At 38.7% G+C, this 13662-nt stretch overlaps 1 protein-coding gene across 1 annotated transcript in view; it reads right to left on the minus strand.

Annotated features, from left to right (window-relative positions):
* Positions 1-13662, minus strand: part of polrmt (polymerase (RNA) mitochondrial (DNA directed)) — a 128938-nt gene that overhangs the window by 16114 nt on the left and 99162 nt on the right. The window contains exons 16-19 of the mRNA XM_057841366.1: positions 11542-11594; positions 7617-7715; positions 6842-6914; positions 3819-3910 (exon numbers count right to left, since the gene is read on the minus strand). Coding sequence (XP_057697349.1) covers positions 3819-3910; positions 6842-6914; positions 7617-7715; positions 11542-11594 — 317 coding nt within the window. The remainder of the gene's footprint in view (positions 1-3818; positions 3911-6841; positions 6915-7616; positions 7716-11541; positions 11595-13662) is intronic.

The following is a 13662-nucleotide window of genomic DNA, read 5'->3' on the forward strand; positions in this document are numbered from 1 at the left end:
CGTGAATGTCAGCTTCAAACGTTTACATATCTTAATAAACTTGATCTTCAACAATGGGAAATAATATTTTTTTTTGTGGTTTTTTTTTTTAATTCAACAGTACCTTTCACCAATGCTAACTTATGACTGGTGGCAATCTCTATTTGAAGTCTGTGTTATATTAATAATGTAACATTCCTTGACATTATGAAAGAGTGATGGGTAGTGTCTTGTAAAATGTGAAGTTGTGTTATTGGAAGTTTTTCGGCCGCAATAGCGAACACTCTTCAAAAGCGCATTCACAGGTGGGATAGATAGCTTCCTCCAGCCCGCTCTCGTGTTTGCTCTTTCGGTACCCAAAAACAATACTACACAGCTGTCTGAACCATCAGCCTTCGATTCTCACGTTTCCTTAACACCCATGCAATACTCACACTTAGAGGAGGATTTTTTGTTTTTTATGAGTTTGATGCCTGATGAATGTGCCTCTTGAGCATTTTACTGGAGCAGTATAATACAGTTATGCTCCAACAAAATGAGTTTGAAGCATTGTTGTTTTTGTCAACAGTGAAGATAATGAAAATATTTCGTCGATGAAAAATTTTTTCATGACGATGACGTGACCATGACCAGCTAAAACTTGGGAGACTAGAACGTAATGGGATGGATGCCAGTCTTCGTCTGACGAGACCATAACGGGACAACAATGCGAAAGTTACTGTCATATGTTCACAATGCATGGTATTGTCATATTGTACGTGGAGTACAACAGTTTTTGGGTCGTGTCACTCAGTGTAGATGTGCTCAGCCTCTCATACACTTTCCTCACCGGAGTTTAGGATGTGTTTCAAGCTAGGCTGCGCTCCATCTTGCATGTTTGGAAACACATGGTAAGATTTGTTTTCTTATCTTGGCAAGAGAGAATATGCAATGTTGCTTAACCCTTAAAGGTCTGTGCTCAGTGATCACATTTTTTTATTTTATTTTTATTTATTTTACTATTTGTTTTAGCATTAGCATTAACTTTAGTGTGGCGAGCATCCTCTTAAATGCTCGAACACATTTTTTTTTTTTTTTTTAAATATTTAATTGTAAATAATGTACTGCTGAGTGTGTATTATCATCACGATGTTGCCGTTGCAGATGCTACAGTATGTGCCCATCTGTCTATGGTTATTCCAAATTGTTGGAAACCTTTATTTTTTAACTTAAACCATTGGATTTTACAGACAAAAATATAAGTTTAGTAACTGTTGACTAAAACTAAAAGGAATTTGAGATTTTGTCGACTAAAACTAGACGAAGACGAACACATTTTGAAATGACTAAAATATACTGTAACTAAGACTAAGAAGTATTTTTGTCCAAAAGACTAAGGCCAAACTTAAAAGGGCTGGCAAAAATAACACTGGTTTGAAGTCATTAAGTACAACAAGAATTCATGTAGTACATTAGAGGTGAAAAAATTAATCGATTAATCAACAACTAATCGAGTAGCAAATTAATTGACAACTATTTTGATAACCGATTAATCGTTTAGAACTTTATTCACCTTAAACTTGTCTAAATTGTTGAAATTATAACAAATACAGTGGGGCAAATAAGTATTTAGTCAACCACTAATTGTGTTCTCCCACTTGAAAATATTAGAGAGGCCTGTAATTGTCAACGTGTGTAAACCTCAACCATGAGAGACAGAATATGGAGAAAAAAACTGAAAATCACATTGTTTGATTTTTAAAGAATTTATTTGCAAATCATGGGGGAAAATAAGTATTTGGTCAATACCAAACGTTCATCTCAATACTTTGTTATGTACCCTTTGTTGGCAATAACCGAGGTCAAACGTTTTCTGTAACACTTCACAAGCTTTTCACACTGTTGCTGGTATTTTGGTCCATTCCTCCATGCAGATCTCCTCTAGAGCAGTGATGTTTTGGGGCTGTTGGGCAACACGGACTTTCAACTCCCTCCACAGAGTTTCTATGGGGTTGAGATCTGGAGACTGGCTAGGCCACTCCAGGACCTTGAAATGCTTGTTACGAAGCCACTCCTTTGTTGCCCTTGCTGTGTGTTTTGGATCATTGTCATGCTGAAAGACCCAGCCACGTCTCATCTTCAATGCCCTTGCTGATGGAAGGAGATTTTCACTCAAAATCTCTCGATACATGGCCCCATTGATTCTTTCCTTTACAGAGATCAGTCGTCCTGGTCCCTTTGCAGAAAAACAGCGCCAAAGCATGATGTTTCCACCCCCACGCTTCACAGTGGGTATGGTGTTCTTCGGATGCAATTCAGTATTCTTTCTCCCCAAAACACGAGAACCTGTGTTTCTACCAAAAAGTTCTATTTTGGTTTCATCTGACCATAACACATTCTCCCAGTCCTCTTCTGGATCATCCAAATGCTTTCTAGCGAACTGCAGACGGGCCTAGACGTGTACTGGCTTCAGCAGGGGGACACGTCTGGCAGTGCAGGATTTGAGTTCCAGGCGGCACATTGTGTTACTGATAGTAGCCTTTGTTACTGTGGTCCCAGCTCTGTAGGTCATTCACTAGGTCCCCCCGTGTGGTTCTGGGATTTTTGGCTCACCGTTCTTGTAATCATTTTGACGCCACGAGGTGAGATCTTGCATGGAGTCCCAGATCGAGGGAGATTAATAGTGGTCTTGTATGTGTTCCATTTTCTAATAATTGCTCCCACAGTTGATTTCCTTACACCAAGCGTTTTACCTATTGCAGATTCAGTCTTCCCAACCTGGTGCAGGTCTATAATTTTGTCTCTGGTGTCCTTTGACAGCTGTTTGGTCCTGGCCATAGTAGAGTTTGGAGTGTGACTGACTGAGGTTGTGGACAGGTGTCTTTTGCACCGATAATGAGTTAAAACAGGTGCCATTAATACAGGTATCGAGTGGAGCCTTGTTAGACCTCGTTAGAAGAAGTTAGACCTCTTTGACAGCCAGAATTCTTGCTTGTTTGTAGGTGACCAAATAATTAATTTTCAACTCTAATTTGGAAAAAAATTCTTTAAAAATCAAACAATGTGAATTTCTATTTTTTTTCCAAATTGTGACTCTCATGGTTGAGGTTTACCCATGTTGACGATTACAGTTATCTCTAATCTTTTCAAGTAGGAGAACTTGCATACTTGCGAGAACCTGTATATAACTTCTCAGTTGTAAATATCATCAGATTTCTTCATTATATTTTTGTTAAGTCAAAGTAGCACATGAACAAAAATCTGCTTTTACTTTGAAAAACAACAACTCACATTTTTGTCAATTTTCGGACATCTTACTGTCAAAACCAGCTTCTTAATTAAGCCACAACAACTAATCTATTAAATTGATGAATAAATTAGTTGCCAACAAATTTGATGATCAATACAGTTGAAGGAAATACTACTAATAGCTACTTACAACATGCCGACAACAAATTCAAGGTCAATTGTGAAGGTAATTGAAAGAAGTGACATTTATCCGATTAATCATTTAATTAATCGTCTGCTTAATCGATTGTGAAAATAATCTTTAGTTGCAGCCATACAGTACATCCGGTGTGCTGGATCATAAGGCACGCTGTCAATTTTTGGGAAAAATAAAAGATTTTATGTGCACCTTATAGACCGAAAAATAATGTATGTTCTGGTGAATTTGGAATAAATAGTTTATTTCAAACTCCTAGTTAATCAACGAATAAAAAACAAAAAAACAAACAAACAAAAAAACATCCTTGGTAAGCAAAGCAAAATACCAAGTCATGAACTTTATAACAATTTATCGTAAGTGAAAATGCTATATCAATATGGGACCATAGAGCTTTCATGGGTGTGGCACTTACGTAAGCCTAGAGCAGTACTTGTGGAGCAGAAAGTCGGACAGCTCTTGCAGGATGGGCTGATTGTGCAGTGCCACAAACTGCTCTCGGCAGACCTATCAATGAGATGCAAAAGAATGAGAACGCTACAGGCGATATTGTGACAAACATTTATATATTTCTGTCATAAAAGAGCAAAAAGTAGCAAAGCGCTGATTGATGAAAAAAAAAAAAAAAAAATCAACTTGAAGCAAAACTACTTGCAGCTCATTTGCTGAACGATATTATCCCCTAGTGACATTTTCTAAATTACCAGTCTCTAAAAATGCATATATAAAAACTGACAGCAGCGCATCTTCATAATCCATTTACAGGAGAAAATTCTCACATTCGATGGCGTCTGGCACTTTGGAGAGGTGTTCTATTCACAAATCAATATCCGTTTTCACTGTACAGGGCACATGGCTTAATCTAGGTGAGCATTTGCTAAAGTCAATATTGCTGATCATCGCCCATGGGCAGCTTTACAGTGTGTTATAGACAACAAAAACAGGAACATTGGATTATCTCGGCATAGGAGAGGTGCTCACTACTTAAAATTTAACCCTCCGGTTATGCTTGTTTCTTAGGAACAGCAACAATGTTCTGAGTCTATTTACTTCATTCGCCAAACTAAGACATGAAGGAAAATGGTATTTTTGCTAGAATGCTAATCGATGATTCTGGACAGGCCTGCTATTGTTTTAGTACCAAAAAATAAATAAATATATCAAAACCATAGTGTAACCAGCAATAAAATACATGTAAAATATGAGCGGATGGGAAATAATGTTTGTGTGGGCTCTTTATGCAGGAAATGAATGACTAAGTGATAAGAACAGAACATAGCTGACGATCCATGTCACACCCTCGCCATATGATAACGGACAGACAGATAGTCCGAAGCGGGCTTCGTGGACCGAGTCTGCCCACTGAAGGCTAATGCCGACAGAAGATAATCAGCGTCTCCCCGACAACAGTGGTCACAAACTCTTTTGCCACATCCATGACTGGCGACACCCATGGGCACCGCCCTGACAGCCCTTCTGATTTACTCCCCGCCTCATGAACCTTCAACAGGGCTGAAGATTTACATAAGAGGTTGTCACTTCTCAGGATGCCAAAAGGCGTGCTGCTAGAATGGGATCTTGAGGCTACGTCTACACTAGGACAGATGATTTTCTCCAGGGTATTTTGCCGACATTTTTATACCTTTCCGCACTACGTTTAAGGTGTGTTTAAGGCCCCGCCGCTTCTGTAAACACACCTGCCTTTGCGCAAACCACATGCGTAGAAAAGAGCAGCCTCATGTGTTTCTTGCGGTTTACCTCTGAACCGGAAACTCATTACTCGCTGGCGGGAAATTTCAAAATTACTACACCTTCGAGACCAGGGGTCAGGAACTCTGTTTTGTGATCACTGTTTTTTTTCGTGATCGTAATTGAACACATAACATGGGAGCGAGAGTAGAGGGACTGAGGGCACACTCAGCTTTTACGAGCAGTCGCCGAGTTGTGATTGAAATAAATCTTTAGAAAAGAACAAAAAACGAAAGCGTGACATCGTTACTTGGGATGTCACAATCGATGCCCAGTTGCGCTCTCACCACTTGGAAAATAATTAGAAACATACGGTGAGGCGCTGCGTATATTTCCTGGAAGCCACAACCAGGAGTGCTTCTGCATAACAGTGGCGATCTTGGAAGAGACCACAGCTTTGACAGGCGGAAATGTCATGAAAAAAAAAAACGAATTGCGCGCCTCTATGACTGGGGGAACCACGCAGTTCACTTTTTGGTGTTTAATTTTCCTCTATGCATTTTTATATACTCATGTTCTGTCGGCATTGAGTTGGGAGGGGCCAGTCCCGCAGCTGGCATATCAGAGATTTAACGCGGGAAACAAATTCTGGAATAAAACGCTCATCTTCGTGTAATCCGCGATGGGAGGACCACCAATGGGCACTGAATTGAAGCATATTATTGCGACGTAGTTTGAAGGTTCAAGAAAAATGTATGGAAAAGAGGAGCAGGAATGCCATGTCTTGACCGTCTGCCTCCATTGTTTATGATGCCGTCATGCCGCAGTAAAAATGGCACGGCATGATGTCACTTCCTTAGTGTCCGATTGTTGTACGGACACACTAGTCTATATTAAGTGGCAGGTAATATTAGCCGGCTAACTTATCTGTATAAATTCTTGCAAGGATAGGAGGCAGATTAGTGTAGCCGACATGCCGTATAGTCTAACTAAATACACGTTTTTGGCCATTATCCGTCCTAGCGCAAACGTGGCCTGAGAGTTTTCATTGTTGCTCTCGTTATATTTTTTACTGTTCTCGATTCATATTAAATGGTCTACTTTGTGGGAAGTCGTTGTTTTCTTTTCTTCGGATTATCTAAATTAGTGTTCTGATAGTCAGATAATGGTTACAAAAACATGAACGCACAGCGTTTGACTCCGAGGTCTCACGCCAACAGAAATTAACAATAATCTCCTATTCATGGTGGATGAGTGATATTGCTTTGTTCAGAAAACTGCCTTTTTCTGTTTCACATGCTTGAGTGTTGACTAACACGTTAAATACCTCATCCGCCTGTACTGTGTTCAATAACCTGTGTAATTAGGTGGGTGGACCCCGGCGGATCAAGAGACAGGATTATGCGAGAGGATAATTGTACTGAGGGGAGGATCGCTTGGTTGAGATGGCATGATGACATTAACTCTTGGTTGCTCTGAAGCGACAACTGTTCTACAATACACCTTTTGTTTCAGTGCTACTTTAACCGGGAATGTGCTAGAAAAGAGCAGAAAGAGCTTGCTAAAGCATTATGTTCAGCTCAATTCAATAAAAAGGGAAGAAACTTTAAGCACCTTGTGAATTCAACACCAGGCTAATATTAGATCAGACAGGAGGGCAGATAGCCTGCGTGGTCAAGGAATGGTGGGTGATTTCATACATTTGGGAGGGTTAATGCAAAGCCAAGAAGTCATAGTGAAAGTGAATACCTTGTTCATGGTGTCCACCGTGAGCGCGTGTGTCCAGAAACAGTCGTGAACTGAGACGAACGTCAAACCGAAGCTTGGGGGAGGTCACATTTAAGGAAAAATAAAACAGACAAGTTTAAAATTTTCTTCAGGAGTCCTTCATTTGGCTGATTTATAACTATAATTATAATTAGGGATGTCGGATCCAGTCATGTGATCGGAAATTGGACCTGATCACGTTATTTTCATAGTGTCAGAATCGGTGAGAAATATTGTGTTTTTAAGATGTATTTATTGATCTTGATTCTTAAAGTCAAACAAAATCATCCAGATGTTCAAGAATTTTACTTAAAGGAACTAAAATATATCAATTTTATAAAAATACTACATTCTGGTACATATCATGGGAACCTAACTGTAATATAGCACAAAAGAGTGGTAATGTCTACAGTATGGAAATATTTTACATTTGGATGTGCTTTTATTTTCTCCTTTCGAAATTGTTGAGGTATCGGGTTAGGACTAGGCATCAGTAGATTCTAAAAATCAGGTGACTGGGACTTGGATGCAAAAAGGCGATTGGGACATCCCTGATTAAGGCACAGAATAGCCAGTAAGTTGTTTTGCATTTTGTTAATTTCAAAAACATTGATGGTACATTAATTGCACATTAAAGCTGCATTGAATGTTACAGTGGTGCAGAGAGGGATACATATTGCTTTTGCTCTTAGCTCTGTTTTTAGCATTAATCAATTAAAGATTTTAAATCAAACTGATTTGAAGAAAAAAAAGATACCTGTGGCAGTGAAGCGCTGTCAACATCATGTGTGTTGAGTCTAGTGAATGAATGAAGTTTGGCGGGAACGCGTTCTTCTGTTTTACTGTGTCCGGTCTCCTGAAAAGAAACAAGCATAGACAAACTTGTGAATTAATATGTGTCACAATCATTCATGTAGTTCTATCTGCAACCTTAACTCATCTTATTAAGCCTCATAATGAATTCTTCAGGGAAGTTAGTGACTCCACACATTTACAATATACCGTAGGTGCCTCGACATACGATCGCATCGACATACGATCCTTTTAACATCTGCCGTAAAATTTGACTTATTATTTGTCTGGACATATGACGACATGCGCAAAATACGATGATTTATGACAGCATCGCAATTTAATTGTTATTTCGCATGACGGATGCACGGCTGATTTTCTTCTGAAAGAAATCAACATGGGTCCCAAGAAAGTTAGTGTAGGTGTTGAAAAAAGGCTTAGCATTGAAATTAAGATGGAAATGATAGAAAAATAGGAGTGTGGTGTGCGCGTCAGTGAGCTGGCTCGACAATATGTCTACGATCTCGACGGTCTTCCTCCATCCTCCATTCGCCAGTCATCATAAGGTGACAATTATTATTACTGTTGTAACATCGGCAAGGAAGTCGCCAGTTTCGTCAGGTTTTTATTCATTAATTTCAGCACTTGTGCAACACATAATGGCTACTGTCAGCCGTAGCCGACGCCAACAACAACAGAACATAAAAACAAAGTATAAGCTTCCCACTCAAACACACCTCTCTTACTCTAGCGTCAGTCATACGGTGCGTTCAGTAACAGCATGCAAAACACAACCGCCACATTAGAACCTAATTCCTATTTGTATTCATAATTTGTTTGTTTTGCTATGAGTAATTGCTATTTGTAATTATACCACCAGCATTTATTAAGGATTTAGCATAGGTTTTGGGGTTGTGGAACGAATTAATCAAATTATAATGTATTCTTGTGGGAAAATCCCGCTCGTCTTACGACCATTTTGATTTACAAACCAGGTCCTGGAATGAATTAAATTCGTATGTAGAGGTACAACTGTAACATATTTACATATACAATATATATAGCGGAAAACACAGACAAGGCTGAAAAAGCAGTTTCTGCTCTTGCACCAACTCTTTAAAATAAACTGCTGTATTTTAAGCCAAAAGAACTGTTGTGTTTGATAGAACAATATGTCTATATATATGTATATTGTGGTTGTTTTTTAACACTTTAATTCCGCCTTAATACGGCACCAAAGAAAAAAAAATTGCTAATCGGAAAATACCAACACTAAACAGGATTAAATGTTCAATTAAATACTTATGTTTGTGGTATTGCCTGCTTATTAAATTTTCAAAATTACATTTCAGGATGAAAAATGATATTACATTTAATTCATTCTTCATAGAACTAATATGAGAAGTGAAAATGTGAGCTTCTCCTCTGGGAAAACTTTCAAACATCTTTTTACAACAGGGTGTTTGCTGCATTTCATTCAAACCAAGTACATCTCAGGATTCCTTTGTCGACCCTGTGTTGTGCATTAGTCAATAAGGGTTGAATGAGTCAACGCCAGAGTGGTGGTAATACTTTTTCAGCTTTCAACTCTATGTGTGCGTTTTCAACCAATGCTTATAATATTTTTTAAAAAAATCTATTCATGTCACATCCCTTTCGAAATGTACTGATGCTGATCTCTGCAGCAGATGTCAAAAAGAGCACGTCTGTCATCTTTGTCATCCCTCCCTCTTGACGCATCTACATCATCTGTCTACTGCTCTTCTGGCTTAAGTACCACACTCACCTTTATCCTCCTCACCTTTGAGAAAAGACATTCTGTTTCACCCTTCAGGTCACATATCATTTTCTGACATGGACTGTCACTTAGCAAACTCACAGGACACATATAGGACACAGACCTTCACCCATGCCGACTTAATCAGAATCACGCTACACGCATCCAAAACTACATATGCATTACTATTGTAGAAAAGTTTATTTCAAAAGCTTGTAAAAGTGAAAGTTCAACAGACATTTTAGGAAAAAGGATTTTAGGAGTTTCATGGGACATGGAAAATTAATTTTGAAAATGTTGGTATACAAAAAGTCTCTGAACTGCCTGACCACACATCAAGTGTGAAATTACTTTGTCAGGTAATTTGTGGCCTGCCTATTTCTGAAAATGTGCAAATGCGTGCACAAAGGGGAAACTTTCTGCTCTGACTGTGGCAAGGGCAAGTCTCTAAATAACAAGAATATTGTTAGATCTGTCACTTATATGGGAAAAAAAATGTCAATACATTGGTACCTCTACATACGAAGTTAATTCGTTCCAGAGCCTTGTTTGTAAGTCGAAATGGTTGTATGTCGAGCAGGATTTTCCCATAAGAATACATTATAATTCCATTAATTCGTTCCACAGACCGAAAACCTACACTAAATCCTTAATAAATGCTGCTAGTACTATTGCAAATAGCAGTTACACGGAGGAAAACAAATAAATTATGAATAAAAATCGCTATGATAATATGATATCACCGTATTGGCCCGAATATAAGACAGTGGGGGTCGTCTTATATTCGCGGTCTAGACATTATACCCATTCACGACGCTAGATGGCACCAGATATCATTGAAGCGATGTTCTGTCATGACAAATCTCAGCTACTCTCAAGTTTAACAAGTTTGCATTATTTTATTGCAATGTTTTTCCTTATTCAGATTTGTTTCAAGACTACAGTTATAGTTAGACTTCAATTTGATGGTTAATGCAGTTATTGCAATTTTGTTGTTTTATCACAATAGATTGGTTTATTTACATTTCAAAACCCAGAAGCCATTCATTTACAAATGTGATTGCACTTTAGTTTACATATTTAAATGTTCAGATATTAATATTTGAATGAGGCAAAATAACATGCTTTTTCACTCAAATATATTGTTATAATCATTTGTTTCAGATGTAGTGTAATTATTTTCTGTATATAAATTAATCTGGTGTTCAAAAAGTCTATTTTTCAAACTTGAGTCTTGAAAAAGAGGGGGTCGTCTTATAATCAGGGCCGTCTTATATTCGGGCCAATACGGTAGTAATAATAATCATAACACCTGTAATAATGTAATGAATCGAGCTCTATGGCGGATGTGTTTTGCGTGGTGTACCTGAACCCACTGCGTGGCTGACTTCACAGAGTGAGAGAGGACATTTTACTTTCACTTTGTTCAGCTGTGGCGGACAGTAAGCATGTTGAGATGCACAAGTTCTGGAATAAATTATTAAAAACCTGAAGAAGCTAGCGATTTTTTGGCGATGTTGCCACAATAATAATTGTCACCTTAACTTATAAAGACTGGTGAACTGAGGTCGGATGAGGACTGTCCAGATCGTAGACATTTTATGGCTGTATTGTCGAGCCAGTTCACGGACGGCACACCACGGTCGTATTTTTCTATCATTTCCATAATCATTTCAATGGTAAGCCTCACCTTTTTTTTATTCTTTAATTATTGGAACCCATGTTGATTTCTCTCACAAGAAAATCCGCCGTGCGCCCGTCTTGCGGGAAACCAGAAAAACTGCGGCGCTGTCCTAAATCGTCGTATTTCAAGCATGGCGTCGGATGTAGAAGGAAATGGCGAGTCAAATTTTATGTCAGATGTTGAAAAGATCGTGTGTCGAAGCGATCTTATGTCGAGGTACCACTGTATAGGTCTTATTATTTGCTAAGGTGGTGTAACTGTTACTCGTTCAACAGGTCATAATGTGTCTTTTTATATTTAAACGTCTTAGCCCAATTAAATTGGGCTTTTATTCAGTTTGCATAATTAAGAATAATTTAAAAAATGTAACTAAAAGAGCCACACAACAACCACTGTGCTAAGAATATTGAGGGTCAAAGTATCACTTACTGTTTGGTGTCATGGCTGATCTGGAGGTTAATGTGTTGGATGACGCTCCTGAGCTGCAGAAACAAAAGACAAAGAAATTATATCATTATGACTAAAGAGATTCCTTTGTATATTAAATATACAGTATAAAGAGGCAGAGTGTATCTAGCAAAAATATCTTTATTTGACAATCAAATAAGCTTAACATGGGATCCCACAGAATAAACAGCTGGCTTGAAGGAAGGCAGACATATTACAAAATTAAGGTGACGCCTTTACACGGATTAAAGTCTACCTCAGCCACATTGAGCGAGTCACTAAGCAACTCACTTTGATGCGTCTAGTCAATTGCTTGAAGGTCTTGGTGGGATGAATGACATAATCACACATTTATCAAGAAAACAATTTGAAAAAAGTGGCACAGTGTGAAGAAAAGCCTATTAGTCTATGCCACATCTGCTATCTCACACATCAATGCTTGTGCGAGGTTGTTGCGAGGGTGGGGGAGGTTCTGTCCATCATGTTCCTCTTCATCTTTATGCCCTGGCATGTCTGAGCAAGGATAAGGGGAAGTTTAATGTGAAAGGCTTAGTGTGAAAATAATGGAGGTTACCTTTGGTGTGATAAATGGAAGGCCAGGTAGTAAATATCAGCGTTATTGTACATTGTACTGCACATCTTTTCTTTATAAATGCATGATCTTTGCATGGGACCGAGCTGAACACTATGATGAAAGAGACCTTGACCAACCTGGAGGGAGGACGGGCACCTGCGGTTTAAATCACCTGAGAATGCCATCCAGATGGATATGAGTACAAAAACAATCAGTAACCACAGAATCAAGCTGTCCCTATTCATCACATCCAGTTGATAACACAAAGCTTCAATCCTCAAATGTTCATCTAATGTTCACATCCATGTACTGTGTTCGCGCAAATTGCACTCTGTTGACCAAACCTTCCCCCTCGTCCTTGAAACCGTGGCCGCATTAATTAAGATTTCACCTCAAAATGCCACAGAATCCTGCAAGATCAACGGAAACTCTTGTAACCCGAGGGAATGGCTCAACCTGGTTCTGATGCCAAAGGAGACGCAGAGGGTATCGCGGTGACATTTGGAGTTACATACTTTCCCAGCATCTGAATTTCTAAACCCGCTCGCTCAACCCGTGCTACGGTGCCACTAACACAAAGTCAAACATTCATATCACAAAATATTCGTGTCATTCATGAAAAGATTCAGACACTCTGTATATCTGTCAAATATCATCTGATCATTTTTTTCCAGTTATTATTGTCTTCAGGTGTAGTCTTTGATGTAGGCATTACCTCCACTTTGAGAGGTGACAGTTGTTCAAAAGTGACACTGAAGATGGGGACTAATAGATTTGACAGTGATTTGAGTTGAGATCAAGAGTTTGGTAAACAAGTTAAATGTATTGTTTGGGCTATTGTTACCCGAATCATTGTTATTAATTTACGTTAATAGATGCCTATATGCCATAATTTTCTATTGGACTATAAGGTGTACCTGACTATAAGCCGCTACCCGCCAAATTTGACACGAAAACAGCATTTGTTCATAGATAAGCCGTAATGGACTATAAGCCACTGCTGTCTTCACTGTATAAAGGGAAATTTACACCAAAAGATATTAACCGGTAACACTTTATTTGACAGCGGCATCATAAGACTGCCATAAGACCAAATGAAGCCGAAGCAGCTTTGAACCAACTGGCTGCAAAGCTTCATTGCTTCAAGAAGTTTCATTTGACCATCACTGCTCCCTTGGGGGAGACAGTCAACCTCTGCTGCCACCTGCTGTTGACACTGTTGTCCTCCAACATGCCTCCTAGCATCCATTGCAGCGCTACAGATGTAAATTACAATCAAAATTCATGTTCCGCGTACTAATTATTTCTTCAGTTATTGTTCTAGTTGTTTCATTAATTGCTAGTAATGGTATTTGGTAATACTTTATTTGACAGTAACTCACTTTTCATGTAAAAGATCCCAGCTGGACATAAATGGAGTTAGTGACATAATTTGCCGGATGACACTAAATGATAACCGTCATAAGCATTCATTAATGCCCATGATAGTGTCTTCTCATAATTATGACGGTTTTATGACAGTCTTAGAA

The sequence above is a fragment of the Corythoichthys intestinalis genome, chromosome 7 (genome assembly GCF_030265065.1).
Source record: "Corythoichthys intestinalis isolate RoL2023-P3 chromosome 7, ASM3026506v1, whole genome shotgun sequence".
Classification (NCBI taxonomy): Eukaryota; Metazoa; Chordata; class Actinopteri; order Syngnathiformes; family Syngnathidae; genus Corythoichthys; species Corythoichthys intestinalis.